Consider the following 17140-nt stretch of genomic DNA (forward strand, 5'->3'; position numbering starts at 1 on the left):
TAAGATGCTAAAGAAAAGAAGATGTTACTGTGTAAAAAGAATGCAGTGAAATTGCAATAGAAAATATTTGACTTTGGTGAATGAGACTTTAACCGTTTATAATACATTGTAAAAGGTGTAGTTTTCAGTTTTCCAGAATCCAACTATTAAGCAAATCTTTGCAATCAGTTATTGTATTTTCTGTTTACTGTACACTATATTTAAAAAATCTGTTTTGTCCTATTTTGTCTTTTTTCAGCATTTCAGGTAGAGAATTCAATGTCATTCATGATTCTCTTGCAGTATTTTATTAATCTTATTTTTTAAGGTGTATAAGTTGATCAATAGTTCATACAACATTTTAAAAAACATAAATTTTGAAAATAGTTTAAACAGTCTACGTGTTTTCATTCTTGTGGATGTACTTCTCAAATAATATTTTATGAAGCATGCATAATCAGAAAAGAAATGTGCTAAGTGAAAGCCAGCTAAACATAGGTACCCTCAGCAGCTCTATCGGTTCTTTCCTGACCTGAAATTTGTATGTACAAAAAACTGTCGAAACCTATCAACTTTTTAAATCAAACTAAGATGAATTTTTTAAAGTAAAGCATATTAACATTCATGATGGCTCTTTTTTAAAGCTAAGATTACGCGTATGTCTTCTCGCTTCAGTGGCTGGTCCTGCTGTTCTCATCTTGCCATCAGTTAATACTATTGCCATCAGTTTTATAGAATTAGGTAGATATACATTTAGAATGTAAGTTTAAACAGGTTTTTACTGTGAATTGTGTTTGTTGGTTTAGTACATAGTTGTGTTATTGTGTATTTGTTAAGGTTCAAGTAAGTTGAATTTTTTCCTGTGCGCACAACGAGGTGTCACTATCAGCACCCAGACAAAAAATAATTAGAGTAAATAATTAAAAATTAACATTTAAAATTTATCTTAAAAATAAAACAGATGTAAAATGTCTATGCAGTATGTTAAATGCAAAACAAAACCAAAATAAAAACAATATTAAAAATGTAACATAAAACATCAAATTGCCATATGTCAAAAGGCAAAAACTTTAAAGTTTTATTTATGGGTATGGATACTGCCATTCCAACTCAAACTCGAGAGGACTGATTATTGAGGGAATCCCTGATAAATGCAAGGAGATTCCCTTTTACACCCCATTCATGCAGTGTATTTAGGATTCCTCTCATCCATGCCTTGTCATATGCCCTTTGCATATTGAAAAATACAACAACCAGGTGTTGGTGAAGACGTTTTGAATAACAGGTTCCAGGGCAACTATATGATCAATTATATATTTAATGCAAACATTGATTTTTGGTCATTTTTTTAAAATTTATCTCCACTATTTTACTGCTAGATAATTGCTCTCACTTTAAGCTAGCTGTCTGACATCATAGTGAAACTTAAATCAACCATCTACAAGCTAAAATATAACCAGGGTCTTCTGTATAATTGGCCCTGATAAATCATTCATTATTTTATCAAAAATGAAGAAACAAGACAACATTAGCTTTGTTTAACATTTCATCGTGTAATACATTAATGTAGTTTGCCATTACCAAATTTTTTGAAGAAAATTTTATGATTGATGTTCCATTATTTGAAAAAAAAAATGGCTGCTACATTTAATAATTCACTTTTTTAAACTCTTGTTAATAGCTCCCAGCTTTTTTCAATTGTATTTGCAGTATGTTGAAAGTGAATTGTCAGTAATAAAAATAGCTTAACAAAAAAATAACTTGCTAACAAATAAAGTGAACAAATCTTCATCACCCAATACACAATTTGTTATGAAATTTGAACTTTTTTATGATTTACTTTCTTACTTATTGTGAAATTAAATAAAATTTATTGAAATAAAAAAAAGTAAATGCATAACTCTAAATAAAATACATAAAACTTAAAAATACGGACATTAATACAATGCAAATAGGAAACATTATAAACAAAAATTAAAGAGGCCAATACAATTCTTGGCCAAAAATATTTCCCATATCCATGATAACAGTTAACATAAATAAAATAAAATTTTACATTTTTATAACATTATTTTGAAATAATTTTCTTAAAAGACTAGTTTATTCAAAAACTGGCAAAAGTAAATATCTTGTTTGCTGGTACTGCAGTCATGGTGTAAACTGGTTTTATGTACACAATAAAACCATCCACTCAAATTTCATATTTTTACTGTATTCAAACACTAGTCAGTGGAATAGTTTAAAAACAAATTTGTCAAACTGATGCCTTAACATGAGCATATTCCATATCTTTCATTAAAAAGTTATGGAAAAAGTAATTTTAACAGTATTATATAATTACTATATTTAGAGAAGTTAAATAGTACTATTTGACCTACTGAATTCTACATCTTTTTAAAAACCTTTTTTTCCTTTTCTTCTTACTACTCTTATCCTTATCCTCATTATCATTTTCTTATCCTCAAAATACAGTATCATGCAGCCACCTTCTAGCAGTTGGTAAGCCAGCTGGTTCTTTATTGGGGGGGGGGGGGGGTCTATATTTCCTATCCAGGAATTGAACAAGAAGCCAAAATAGTGGCCAAGATGCCAACTGGGTAACCTACGTTCCTCTACATCCCAAAATATTCAGCGGTTTAGATCTTCATACCTAATGGGTTAATAATATTCTTAACATTCTCTTCAGAAATGCAAACTGTATTCTCTAAATGTCAGTGTCTGAAAAGATTAAGGATGTTACTTAAGACATATCTAAGCATTAAATAATATCATAACATTATAACCATTAAATTATAATTCTGATGTAATTATTTACCCATATAATCATCTCTGGTTCCGTCAGGTGGTATAACATAATCACAGTAGGATCTCTGTAAAAATGGAATGGTTGAAAGAAATCAAATAAGAAATCACCCATATATTCATTCATATATGTTTTTACTATACGTCTATCAAAATCATCTATTACCCGTCCACCATACATAACCTGAAAAGAAATTCATTATATAAAAAAAAATATACAGTAAATAAAATCAACCATCGTTACAGTGTCACTTTTTATAGTTCTTCGGATGGTTTCAATCATCCTTAATTATCTTTGATTATCCTTTCTACAATATCATTTCTTCCACATGAAGAGCTTTGTGAAAATTTTTACGATTTCTTCAACTGAATTGTCTTATAAAAAAACAAAGATCTATGAAAAATTTTTAAGGATAATTAGTCATATAGTTTGTACAATTCAGTTGTGCTGAATTTTATTAATTATGTTTTATATAATGAGAAATTACATGTAACTGTTATAAGGATTATAATATACTTCAAAATAAAACATTAAAATTTTATATATGAACAAAACCTGAAAAAGTTACAAAGGTAATCCTACAAAAAAACAATATAATATCCATCTCTACATAGCAACTAATTAATTACTTTGTTTTCAGAACTTTTAAAGTAAATAAGTTAAAATTTGAATACTTAATAAAACTTATTATTCTATATTACTTTTCACAAATATAATAAGATAAATTTAGGAAAACTTATAAAATTTAACAATATATCCTACTCAGAGAGTATTAAATATAAGAAATTATTATATTTGCTATTTTCACATTATCAAGAATATTATAAATAAATACAATAAAAAATATAGGGCTTCATTACAACAAAAAATATAGGAACTCAGTAAACTTAAATAGCGGCACAATGAGTACAAGTATATATTTGGCAATATTTTGGTAAATATTTGGTCTCCAATCTGGAGTGACTAGAAGGGAAAGAGAAATTGTAAAAGAATTCTTAATATTAAGAGATGCTTTTATATTTAAATTTAAAAATAAATAATTAAATTTCAGTTTTGATAATAAATTTAATTTACAAAACATAAGATAATGGCAGAAATAAAAAAAATAAATTTTAAAAGTTATAAGATAAAATAATAAAGTGACCTCTCCAATTAGGTATTTGAGGCTAGCCCATGGTATTCGTTGGTCTGTACTCATCACAACTCTTTTCAGATATGTTTCAATTATTTGAGTACATACAATAAAGTCCATTTCACCAAAATCGTAGGCAATATTCCATCCAATTTTACCATATTTACGTCGTTCCTAAGGGAAAAAGTGAAAATTAATATTATAACTGTAATCTGAAAACAATTTTATTGCCATGTCATTATTATGATATTATTCATAGAACTTTCATTATTTCAATAACTACAATGTCCCACAAGGAAGCTGATGTGCTTCGGTTTATTAATAAAAATACTAAAAAAGTGAATTTTTAATTTCAATTTTTTTATGATTTATAACATTTATATTGGAAACTATCAAACACAGTTCTATGGGCCCAATAAAAAAATGTTCTCGGATCAAATAACATACAAGTCACTAATTTTTCTTCATTTATCTCCATTCCAAGTATTATATAGCATAGCATCACTTCACCTTTGGAGCAGTAATCAGAAAAGATTTTCCGCAAACTAAAACTTGAATGTTTAGCATTTTTGCACCTACATTCATTTAAGACACGTTTTTGTTTATTTTGACCTTATAATGCACTCCTGAAGTTTATCCTCTTAAGTCATGAGAAATTCAGTATAACTGTATGAAAAATACAATAGAATATATCATTATTTTAAATTACAACATTCTTATAATATAAGAACTTGTCCTTCTGTAGCCATATTATATGTAGTGAATATCTGTATAAATATATTTCATTAACTATATGGCAATGAAACAAGTTCAAATAGTATGATATATACATAAACGTATGAAGTGTGTTGACTTATATTTCAGTCTGCTCAATAAATGAAGAACCATGCACAGTTACAGTTTTTGCAGATGTAAGTTTGCTGTTAAGAATATGATGAGAAATAAAAGACCAGTGGTCTCATTTCAATAAAATTCATTAATAATTACTGTTAATTTTTGTAAATATATCTTTACATTTATGTTTACTTTATATAGACATATCTTTTTCTAAAGGCTGTGCTTAAGGTAAGCATAAGAATAAAGTTGTAGTTATTATTGGTTTTATTATGAGACTAACTCATAAGAAGCTTATTTGTACTTCTGTTCCTTAAATTAAATTAAGAAAATTTATAAAACATAGAAGCAACAATAACAACGAAAACAATCAATAAATAAATTTATTTATTTCTAGTAGTGAAAGTCATTTGATTCAGTATATTGAAAGATATTTCTAGATAGTGTATCTTAATAAAAAATAAAATATTCACACTACCCATCTTGTTATGACCTAGCTGAATAAATTTTGAAATTTGTATTGTACCTACTTTGTCTTTCTACATACTCAAACTTAAGACAACGCAAAAAAAAAGGTTACTATTGCTTGAAAAACACAAAAAAGTGAATTACATGCTGCTTCAAACTATTCAAAACTATAATAAAAATTTATGTAAAAGCTGTAAAAGATTTAAATAAAACAGATTTTTAAAGCATAAAAAAGGGAAAACAACTGTTAAAAAAGAAACAATTTTTAAATGTATAAACTATATTTTTAAATTAATAAATTAATCATGAATAACATTACCTGAACAATAGCATGAAAAAATGCTAATACATAAATTATAGTTTTAAATTTTGGATGAGAACAGCTATCCAATAATTCAGGTCTCAATTTAAAGTAAGTATTTCGTAAATTCAATTGAGACCATTTGGAGGCTAAGTTACAACTATAAGAAAAATTAATACGAAAATGTTAATTCCAATTACAATAATCAAATGCAATAAATCAGTCAAACTATAACTGCTATCTATAAAATATTTTTAACAATTATAAATTTTTAAATACACACTGTCTTGTGTTTCTAATAATCTCACACAAAATCTGGCTCTAGTGTACTAATCTAAAACAGGACCCAATTCAGAACTTTGGAAGGTAAATAAATTAAAGGTAAACAAAGATAAATAAAAAGTTAAATAACTAGGAGCCGTTTTTGTGGAAAACTAAAAACAAGGTAAAATCCTAATTTAAAGTTAAAACTTAGTTTAAGCTAAACCTAATTCCTAGCTTTCTATCAAGAATAAGAAATGTAGAAGTACTTCCAGTTATCAGAAGAAGTTCAGGATTAAATATTTATTAAATGTAATATTTCCTACTTTTTGACAGCAATTTTATCATGGACTTATTTATTTTACAATAATTCAGTTTTTAGAAAACCCTTCCAGGTTACACATATATTGTAACTATCAATTAACTTTCTGTTTTTCTAACCATAATTGAGCGGTATAATTAATCTTTTCACCTTCACATAACTGTACAAGGAAGATGGCAGAGACTACTTTATTCAAGTCTCAAGTAACTAAGGTTGTTCATGAATTTCAACTATGCAGTAGTTTACCATTATATTTCTTTTATTTATTTCTTTGTAATTATATTTACTAGTGCATTTAAATTCCTTACCGCTTTCATAAATTAAAATAAACTCATGTCTAAAAGATCATCTGCTAACTAGCAACAAAGTTAGCAGACGGTAACCTGTAATTTTAATTAATGCAGTTTACACAAGCTGTTCAAAGAATTTCCCTTTTGTTGACCATCATTGAATGTTGGCATTTGTTCTATAACCACCGATACTTAAAAACCTTTTTCAGGTTTCAAAAATATATCCCCCCTAACTGAACAAGTAAAATCAAATAATTAAGTTTGTGTAAGAATTTTATGCATCTTGGTATTTCCAGCTATTTGCCTGTAATTGATCGATACCTATAATTTCTTAGCAAGAAATTTAATAGATAGTATCCTAAAATCGTTAATACAATCTGTATATAAATTTCAACCATCCAACTGATCAGTACCAGTTTATTTCTTAACCATTCATATTTTTTTTTTAAATCACTACCAATTTCTTATTCAGTTGATTTTATCTTGAAAATCTAGTAACTCTGGTTGTATATAAATTACATATATACTTCAATATCAATACTTTTTATTGATAAATTAGCCTAACATTATATTTTTGTGACCAATAGCATATTTAAACAAATTTGTTGGTAAATTAGGTGCTAATAAAACAAGTTGAAGATGGTACCCTAAAACAATCCAAAAAATTACTTTTTACATTCCAAGGAGAAAGAAGAGAAGGAAGTGATAGAGGAGTTCTCCTTCACCAGTTAACATGGAATGAACAACCAGGTGAGTTATTATCACATAAAAGTCATTAACAATAAAATACTGTAAGTCAGATGAACTACATCTAATAAAAATTTTCAGAAAATGAGTAAGAGAATAAATAAATATAGTGATAAAAATAAAATCTTTCAAAGTAAATGATAAAAAATAATATATAATTACACATTACAAAGAAACCACCACAAACAGACATCAGTAGACAGAATGTTGATCAGTGATAACTAATGTTTACCTATTTTTAAGTGGTTATACAATTTTTAAATTTATATAACTCCATAGTGTCATAGTTAGCTATCACAAAATGATATAAATTACATAATATTACATCATCATCATCATCATCATAATATCATTACATGATATTACATCACAAATGATGTAATATCCTGAATATTACAAAGTTTTAGCAAAATTTGCCATAGTAGCATTGTTTAATGCATTCTGTCAATGTACACAAAGTAAAAATGTGAAGAGTATAGAAAAAAAATATTGTAAATGGTGTTATAATACTTACGTATTGTACAAATTACAGACTGGTTTTTTTTATTGGCAGGAAATGAATCATTTTACTAGGGTATAAAAAATCATGCAAGCAAACTAGGGTTACTGCCATGGTAAGCTGAATTTTTCTGTTCAAATTCAAATGAACAAAAAAATAATAATTTAGATCCTTCTTAACAGGTGTCATATAAACTTATGTTTAAATATTAATTTATTTATTCACACATCAATGTTTTCTTCAGTACTTACATGTATATATTTAAGTAAATTACATCTAACTGAAGTTAGAGCATAAAAGACTTTCACCAATTGCAAAACTAAAATAGTACAAAAATTTAAAAAAAAAAAAAAAAAAAAAAGATTTTGGGAATTTAATAAGGTTGAGGAGGAGAAAATCTATCCATCATTGGAACAATATCGGGAGATAAGGGTCACGCCAACTGTGACATGACATTGTAAAATAAAGGAAAACCATATATATTAAATATAGAATTATAAGATAAATGGCTAACATCTTTTCCCTTTTCCTTAGAACCACACTAACAAGTTAATTTTTATAAGTAAATATGCTGATAAATAGTTACCGGTAAAACAATATAACTAATTTACAGGGTAAAAACATTACTTATGGCACTATGGTTTCCACTACATCAAACAGCATCCAGAATCATATCATATCAAGAGCCATTTATAGTTAATATGTATTTAAAAAAATTATAGTAGTTTTTCCAAAAAAAAAGGAAAAAATTGAAAATGAAATACCATATTGATAAGTCAGTTTTAAGTAAACTTACCTTTCGTTGACCTCTGAAGGACACTGATAGGAAATGACGGAGTTGGATCAGTTGTAAGCCATAACCTAAAATCAGGATGTGGTTTTGTATTTTTGTCTAATATCTTTTCTAACGTTCATATAAAACTGATCGGCAAATGACAGTTTTGTAACATTAACCAATTCCCACGATTTATTGCATTTACTAAAAGCAAAACTGCCGCCTATAACAAAAGAAAGTAAATTTATACAAATATTTATAAGCAATAATGCTTTTTATAAGTAATAACTGCAATTTATAAGCAATCATATACTTTTAGTAGGATAAATAAGTCATATTGAAGAGAAACTGGAAAAATAAGAATTGGAAAGGAAGCAGTAGGAGAGAAGATAGCTCAAGTATTGAAGGAAAGAAATACATAAAATATTAACAAAAAACCTGACCACAACAAAAAGTACATTAGTTTACAAGAATTTATATCAGGTGCCCCAAAAAAAGTAAACACTATTTTACAGCTAATAACTATCATCTTGATTTCAGGTGTGATTAAATAATGACTGAATCAAGGCTAAGCTTTGAGGAAAGAAAATTTATCCTTAAGGCTTACTGGTAGATAGAGAACATAGTTGCACTACAGAGAGAGTATAGAAATCAGTTTCAACAAGATGCTCCAATGAGATCCACTGCCTGTAACTGGGATAACTTTGAAACAGAAGGAACTACTAACGATGCTCACAAGAAGCATTCCTTAACTCTGGCTCCTTAATTCAGTGAATGAGGATAATCCTTGTTTGACAGTGGAACACCATGTGAAAATTAAATCAACAGAGACAAGCGAAAAATTAAGTGGAGAGTGAATGTATAAAATTAAATAAAGATTCTAAAATAATTTAAAATTACTTTTGGCGGTATACTTCATTAAATTACATCTCAGAAATTTTACCAAACAGTTTAATCTAGTGCTTGGTAAAGTACAAAATTAGCTTTTCTATCTCTTTAGCTTTTCTTCAACTCACTGTAATCTAGTATTAAAAATAGTAAGCAGGAATCAAACATCTATTCTGTATAACCAAATTCCTTTTAGATCCTGTAGCAATTCTAGTAAACTAAATTCAAAAATAATCATTTTAATGCAATAAGCCTGCATCTTATCAGTATAGAACTCTATCATACCTGAGCTTGAATTAAATTCAAATAAAAAAGATAACAATAAACATACAGAATGTTTTATAATAATATTGTAAAATAGGAATATATGAACATAGTTCATATTCTCATTTTACACATGAAAACACAACATCATGCACATACTTATTGTTTAACCTACTATTTATTTATCTTAAATATAGTTCTAATTTATTTGAATATGCTTATATGTAAAGCCAAAATTTTGTCTGTTTGTTCTCGCACCATTTGAGAACAGATATAAGTTATGAATTTTTCATCGTCAAAGGTGTGTGTACTTCAGTTACCATAATTACTAATAATCTGCCTTTTGTAAATAAGTTTCTTTTTCAGGTTTCTATGCCTGAATACTTTAATTGTTATTTATCAGTATTATTCTCACAACCATGATGATAATGAACACTGCAGGGTCCAGGGGGCAGAGCCCTCTGGGTAGATGGGAATGACTAGCAAAGCAAGCTCTGTGGCAGGCCCTGTGGCCCTGGGAAGCTCCTGGGTCAGCTTTGGGGTTTGTCTGAGCTAATCTGGGCCCTGTAGTCCAGGGGGTAGAGCCCCAATAGGCTAGTAATAATATATTTTAATATAATTCTTCTTCTTCAATCTTTGCTACGCATGAAGAATTTTATTTCTTAAACAAATTTTTTTTGTTTGAAAAAGATTGTTAAGGAGTTTTAATATCTTTTACAATGTTCTAAGTAACATTTATTTCAATAGACAGTATTTGTAACATTTGTTTTCATTTTTGTGAAAACTAATTCATAGTAATATTATTATATAAACATACATCACAGTATCTGTAATATACCTTACCTTATCTTGTCCTTGACCTAAAGAAAGGTACTTAAATTTTGGTCCAGCTCCCCATCGATCAGCTAGTTTCATTAGTTCACTAGTTGGATCTGACCCTGGACTTAAAATGAAAATTACTGGGGTGCCAGGAGAACTTTGATCATATATCATGTCGAAACTGGAAAAATAAATAGCTTATCAGTAAAGAATTTAATAAGAATATTGATGTTCATATAAAATGACAAGATAAAAATATTAAATGAATGGTATAAAATACTTATAAAAATAAAGGTATGCACAATAAAACCATAAAATGATCACTGCATCAGCTGAAAATCTGCTCTCAATGAAAAGATCCAACCAAGTGTACAATATAAATACCTTTGAACACTTTCTGTTTGGATGTATGCCGTGACAAACATCCAACCAAATCTATCATCTCATACTTAGAAGTATGAAATCCAGATTCCTAAGTAATGGAATAGTTTGTACCACACTTCAACCAGCATGTCTAGAGCAATGGAAGCGACAGCTACTTCAATCCAGTGCATCAAATTGAGTAGATCGGTTGGTAACAGAGGCACATGCACGAGATCCTTTAAAAACCCCAAAAAAAAACAAATCACAAAGAGTCAGATTGAGTTATCTAGGCCACCAAACAAGCTCTGTCATCAGGACCACACTGATCGATACAGCACTAGGCGAAAAGATCATTCAACCAATCCTATACAGAGTTATGCCAGAGAGTAGGCGCCCCATCTTGTTGTCAAATAAAATTCTCAGATCCATCTTGTAGTTGAGGAAAGAGCCATGTACACAGCATATTCAAACAAGCAACTCCTGATACGCTTGCATAATGCATACTTGCATTAGTGCTAATGTTACGCATAATTTCCATTTATAATATTTCATGAGTTTTAACTCATAATATCATTTCCCACTAAGATGAAATTTTGATTCATTTTGATTCATTGTTAATTTTTTATGGCACAATATCCTATAGTCATAAATATTTAGTTTTTAATAAATTATTTAGATTAACAATTCAAGTTATAGAGTAAAGATCATATCTTATTCCCTAAAAAAACTATTATAAAAATTTTACTGCATATACCTTTCTCTTTGTAAAGTTATTTATGATCTCATGCAATATTAATTTTTAGAAACAATAGACTAACCACCAAAATTACTGTTACATATGAAATATAAAGTATGGTATTGTTTGAAAAAATGTCTGACCAGGAATCAAACCATAACCTTCTTGATTAAAAGCAGAGACACTACCACTCTGCCAAAGCGGTAGTGTTAAAAATAATTACTTGTGGAGTAATGTGAATACTACTTTTCATCCCACACTGCAGTGAAGAGAAGCTGAAGTGTTATCCATATTGAATGAAGAAGGTTTTCCATGAGCTAACTAATACGATTATGCTAAAAGGGTTCATGGCAATCAATGGTTCAAGAACTTCATTAGAGGCTTCACTGGCTTTTTAAATCAAGTGTTTTTAACAGATGAAGCATGGTTTCATCTAGTTGAGTATGTTAGTTGTCAGAACTACTGAACTTGGGATACTGAAAACCTGCACATTTTCTTTGAATCTCCCCTACACTAAAAAATAGGTATATTGGTGTGTGGTTTCAAGGGGATGAAAATTAAACCCTTGTTTTTTGAAAAAAAAACTGTGGATGCTGCCTTCTACCAAGAAATTATCCAACAGTTCCTAGCCTTACTGAAAGAGAATAAGCGTGACTGTTGGTTGCAACTGGACAGCACCATTTGCCATATTGCTTGCCCTTCTATGTAGATGCTACAAAATGTTTTCTGTGGAAAAATCATTTCTAAAGGATTGTGGCCATCAAGATCCCCTCATCTGACTAGTCTACTTCTTTCTGTGAGGTTATGTAAAAGAAAAATTTTTTATAAGAGCAGTCCTCACATCTTGCAGGAATTGAAAAAACATTACTAATGTCATCCAGGAAATAAGACAGGATAGAGCTAACAAGAGTAGCTGCAAACATGGTCAAACATGTTGTGCATAGAAGTAGATGGATATCATTTTTAACACCTTCTTTAAATTATTATGCAAGTGTTTGATAATAAACTATTCTTTATAGACTAAACTAAGTGAATAAAACAGTGTTCAAGTTAAAAGAGGCCACTTATGTGGAAGATGTTGGTACGACTGAAGCTGAATGGGGAGGACTGGTTATTGCCTGTACATTTAAGTATTGCCACTCTGTTGAGCAATAGTTTTTGAACAAGGTTGCATAATTATGTGTAGATTATGGGATCTCCTTTAACTTCAATACTGTAGAATAAGGCTGGCAAATAAATGGCACTGAGTGCCAGGCTTGGGAAAACTTTATGATGGGATGTACATATGTGTAGAACTTACCTCCACATTCAATGAAAATTTGTAAAAAGCACAGGCTATTCAAAGCAATCCTAAATAAGAAGTCAGTAAAATTGAACGTAATAACAGACATTTATCTTTGGGGTTTAGAGCAAGTTCTGTGGCTCATTTTTCTAGCTTAATTTTTTATTAAAAATATATCTAATAAAGACGTAAAAATATTTTATCATTTCTAGTGCTCATTATTTTTTTAGTTTTAAATGGTTTTTTGATAATATAATTATAGGCTCCAAAAAAATAGCAAAAAACTGGAAGGTATATTTGAGAATGATAAATGTGTTTTTGATGAGTGCAAGTTTTGGCTTAAGAGAGAGAACAAGAAAGTCCTTTTAAAAACCTGCAAAACAAAGAGAGATGGTAAATTTAATCATTGTAAACTAATATACAAAACCAGGTAGCAGCATAATGACTGATGGTAAGTGAGTTTTCAATGTTTCACTCATTGCTAACTTCACAAACAATGCTATCCAAGAGTAGAACCAAACTGGTAAAAATAAAAATAAATACGAGGAGGACTAGGTCAGAGATAATTAGATTAGAGAATTATTTTGTAAAAAAATTGGTAAAGAATGCACAGCTAAGGTAAAATTTTGTATTTTTCACTCATTCTAAAAACAATGTAAGAAATGCTTATTTTATAGTTTTGTAGGTTCTACTTATTTGCCAAAAGTATTATTAACATTATTTTATTTCTCATTACTTATTAATTTATTTAATCTTTTATGTATAACATTTTCCCATTATCTATTATTTTTTAACAATTGAAATGGACATTACTTTTATATTTTAAATCAATTTTTTGTAAATGTTCTTTTGTTCTCCAGTTTACTTCAATAATGTGTAGCATAGATCCTTTTTTCTTACCACATTATAAAAAATCTATTTATTTATTAACTGCACAAGACAATGTTACAACTGAACATAAAAACTGATTTAATGCCTACCCATTATCATTATGTTGATGATAAATTAGATGTTGACATTATAAGAGCAATATTAATTTAAGAAACAAAAAATTACCGTTTATTTACAGAGCTAAGTCCAGTTATTAATTTATCAGCAGCAATAAGACGTCTTTGCATAATTTCTGTTTCCTCTTGTAAAATCTGACGTTCTCTCATTGCTTCTACATAACTGTAATTCAGACCTTTTAATGTATTTTCAATTCTCTGCAGTTCTTTATTAATATTGTCTAAATATTTTTTTGCCTACAACAAATAATTTTAATTTATCAGTTCCACACACTATTTTTAGACATTAATAGTAAAGGACATGATAAAATATCCTGACATATAAAATGAAGGCAAGAAAAGTCCTGTACAAGCTGAGCAATACTTGATGGTTTTAATTTATAATTGAAAACAGTATAAAATTTTTGGTGCTTTTTAAAAAAAAATGTTTTTGAGATAGAGTCTTGTTTAAGTTTTATTTATTTTAAAACTTTATTGCAAATAATATTTAAGACAAGTATATTTTTATTATCTTTATTTTTTTTTTTTTAAATAAAAACTAAAGAAGTCAAACTTACTTACAAAAAAAAAAAATTGTATTCAAACTGAATCAGAACTGAAATACAAAACAAAATAAATGAAAATGATACATTATGAAACAGCTGTAATTTAAATAGATTACATTAACTATAAATTCAATGGCCTTTAACTTTGATTAGTTATTCCTCAAACTTGTGAAACACAAAGGATAAAAAAAATTTAAAAGGTGGCAGGATGTGTGACTATAATTTTATAAGCATGAGTGGATATCTAGTGTGTGACAATGAGGCACAGCCTGAACCTCTGCCACGGCAAATTATCTGCAAGACACTAGAGTCCTTGATAATGGTGGTGCTGCTGTCAACATCACAGACCCACTCACTCCCAGTGGCCAATGCTATACTTAGCTCGTTGCAGAGCATGAAGTCTGGTTTTTCCTTTCTTGCAATCTCTGATACCAAATCATAGACTCTCCAGCTCCTGTTTGTATTGATTTGGAAGATTTTCATTTACTTTTATGGCACTCTTTACTACCAGTCCTGTAGCTCAACTTCCCAGGCTGCACATTTTGTATTTCTTTGCACTTCGACAAAAAGTGCTGGTTGGTCAGGCCTCTTGCAGTTTACAGGCAAGATGGCTTGTATCCCAGCATCTAAAACATTTGGATTCTTCCTCCTTCTGGTGACATGGCAACTGGCTTACCAGATTTGGATCCTGCCAATAGTGTGGAGCTGACGAGCAGCATGCAGCATCCACTAGCAGCTCCATGGTTGTCTTCTGGGTACTGCAAAGAGCCAGCCTGAGGGACATAACCAACACTGAGGTTTTATCCCCTAAATCACTTGCACATCTCGGTACATGATCTCACCAATAAAGTCCTTTATGTGGGTGAAAAACTTCTAATCGACCTACCCTTTGAAGGTCACATCAGCTCTCACAATCTTTTTCTTTATAGTTTTCCATAATGACTCGGCAGCATTGCCCGCATATCTTTAAACAAGGATACTAAAATTTCAAAATACAGAAATCAAAACAAAAATTTAGTTAAATATTTTAGCAGAGATGGTTTAATTTGTTCCTGCTATGATATTAAGGGGCCAATGTCTGAACTGGACATTGAATATGTTATTCATGATTGGTGTTTATCTATACTCATCAAAAAGAATCTTAAAGGCAGTGTTGTTGCATTACTCGAATAAGTTTTCTTCTATACCAGTAGCACATGCTGTAGAAATGAAAGAAACAAGAAAAATATCAAAAATTTTAAAACTCATGGCGAATTCATTGCTGACCTAAGTGATATGGCTTCTCATTCTCTTTATAAAATATATATTTCTTGTGTTTGTGTGGTGGTCTGGCTGGAGATAAACGTTACACAGTTAAAGACTGGCCAAAAATAAATCAGTTTACCCCACGAAAGGAGAATGTTGTCAATATCCCCCTTGTCAAAGCAGACTATTATTTTACAACCTCTTTACATAGACTTGAGGATTTTGTAAAAGCATTAGATAAAGATGGAAGTGGGTTTAAATATTTAACTGAGAGTTTTTCACAATTAAGTGAAGCCAAATTCACTCTTAGTGAACTACAAAAATTTAGGCTACAGAATGTCATTGAAAATTCTTTTTTTACATTCTGGATTTTTTCCTTTTACACTTGGAGAAGGTTCCACCATGATATATTGCAGATGGAACAACATTATCAAGGCAGATGGGATGAATCTATGATGAATGACTTGTTGCTTGATAAAAAGAGAATTCACTCAACACAAAAAGAAAATAAGAAAAAAGAAATGACAAACATAAATGTCTATAAATAAAGGTACGAATTTTACTGTAATTATTATTTTTGTATTCTATTATGTCAGGGAGTAATACACCCAAATTAAAAAAAAATTTCCTTCAATGCAAAACACCTGTAACCTTGGTAAATAATTCCTATTGTACAAGCATATTACTCACCAGAAAAATTTCAACAACTCTTATAATTTCAGAACATCATATGTTACTTTTTCACCAGGTCTAATGATTTTTTTTTTGAATGTAGGGATAATGTATAAACTATAGTATATTTTTTTAATTTCTACCTGTATTAAAAAAAAAATTACATAAAAAATAAACTAGAAATGACTAAAAATGAAACTAGTATCCACATTACTAAATTACATTTTAAGATTTTTCACTGACATTGTGTGCGCCCTTGGGTATATCATTCCAACAATGAGATCAACTAATCTGATATATTGGGGCAACATATCTTAAAAACTATTGTGTTGAGTGGTGTGTGGATATTGTCATTATGACTTCCGGGTTTTTCACAATTAGCCAAGACTCATGTAGAAACACCTACTCTCATTGCCTACAAACATTTCATGCGCTTTGATTCTTGTTCAGTGGAGGCAGAGGTGTAAGGTAGCCATTATTACCTGTTTCACGTCCTTACTAATATTTGAAAAAACTGCAGTTTTATAAAATCTTGTTAATTTAATAACATTGCTTTCTTTTAAGTTCCCATAGGTTTTACCAGCTATGTTACTTTTTGAGCACAAGTTTTTATTAATTTTCTCAGAGGTGTAGCCAGATGTACATGCCTGTTTTTTTTTTAATTTAGTTTTGCTACCATACACATTCAAACTGAAGATTCGCCAACAACAGTGGATTACCGTAACTTATAGGAAAAAAACAGCTTCCACAGAATCTCTGCAGCAACAGTCTCCATATTTGGGGACTACCCATCATAATTTTGGATACATTTAGGATGATGCCCCTTATACTTAGAAGAAAAACTCAGGCCTGTTTTCTCCTAACTGATTTTTAGTTACGGCACAACTTTGACAATAGTGTAACACTAT

The 17140-nt window shown here is 29.4% G+C and overlaps 1 protein-coding gene across 15 annotated transcripts in view; it reads right to left on the reverse strand.

The window, feature by feature from the left end:
• Positions 1 to 3223: 3223 nt before the first annotated feature.
• Positions 3224 to 17140, reverse strand: part of LOC142333395 (dynein axonemal heavy chain 12-like) — a 124127-nt gene continuing 110210 nt past the window's right edge. For 5 of the 15 annotated variants that reach the window (XM_075380437.1, XM_075380436.1, XM_075380434.1 and 2 more), the window contains 4 exons: positions 13820 to 14007; positions 10407 to 10563; positions 8433 to 8634; positions 3345 to 4088 (listed from right to left, as the gene is read on the reverse strand). In XM_075380437.1, coding sequence (XP_075236552.1) covers positions 8548 to 8634; positions 10407 to 10563; positions 13820 to 14007 — 432 coding nt within the window. In that variant the 3' untranslated portion in view covers positions 3345 to 4088; positions 8433 to 8547. Of the gene's footprint in view, positions 4089 to 4118; positions 4581 to 5535; positions 5678 to 8432; positions 8635 to 10406; positions 10564 to 13819; positions 14008 to 17140 lie in introns of those variants that run through there. The other 10 variants (XM_075380435.1, XM_075380440.1, XM_075380441.1 and 7 more) reach the window with 8 other exon arrangements.

Source organism: Lycorma delicatula, chromosome 12, assembly GCF_047948215.1.
Source record: "Lycorma delicatula isolate Av1 chromosome 12, ASM4794821v1, whole genome shotgun sequence".
Taxonomy (NCBI): Eukaryota; Metazoa; Arthropoda; class Insecta; order Hemiptera; family Fulgoridae; genus Lycorma; species Lycorma delicatula.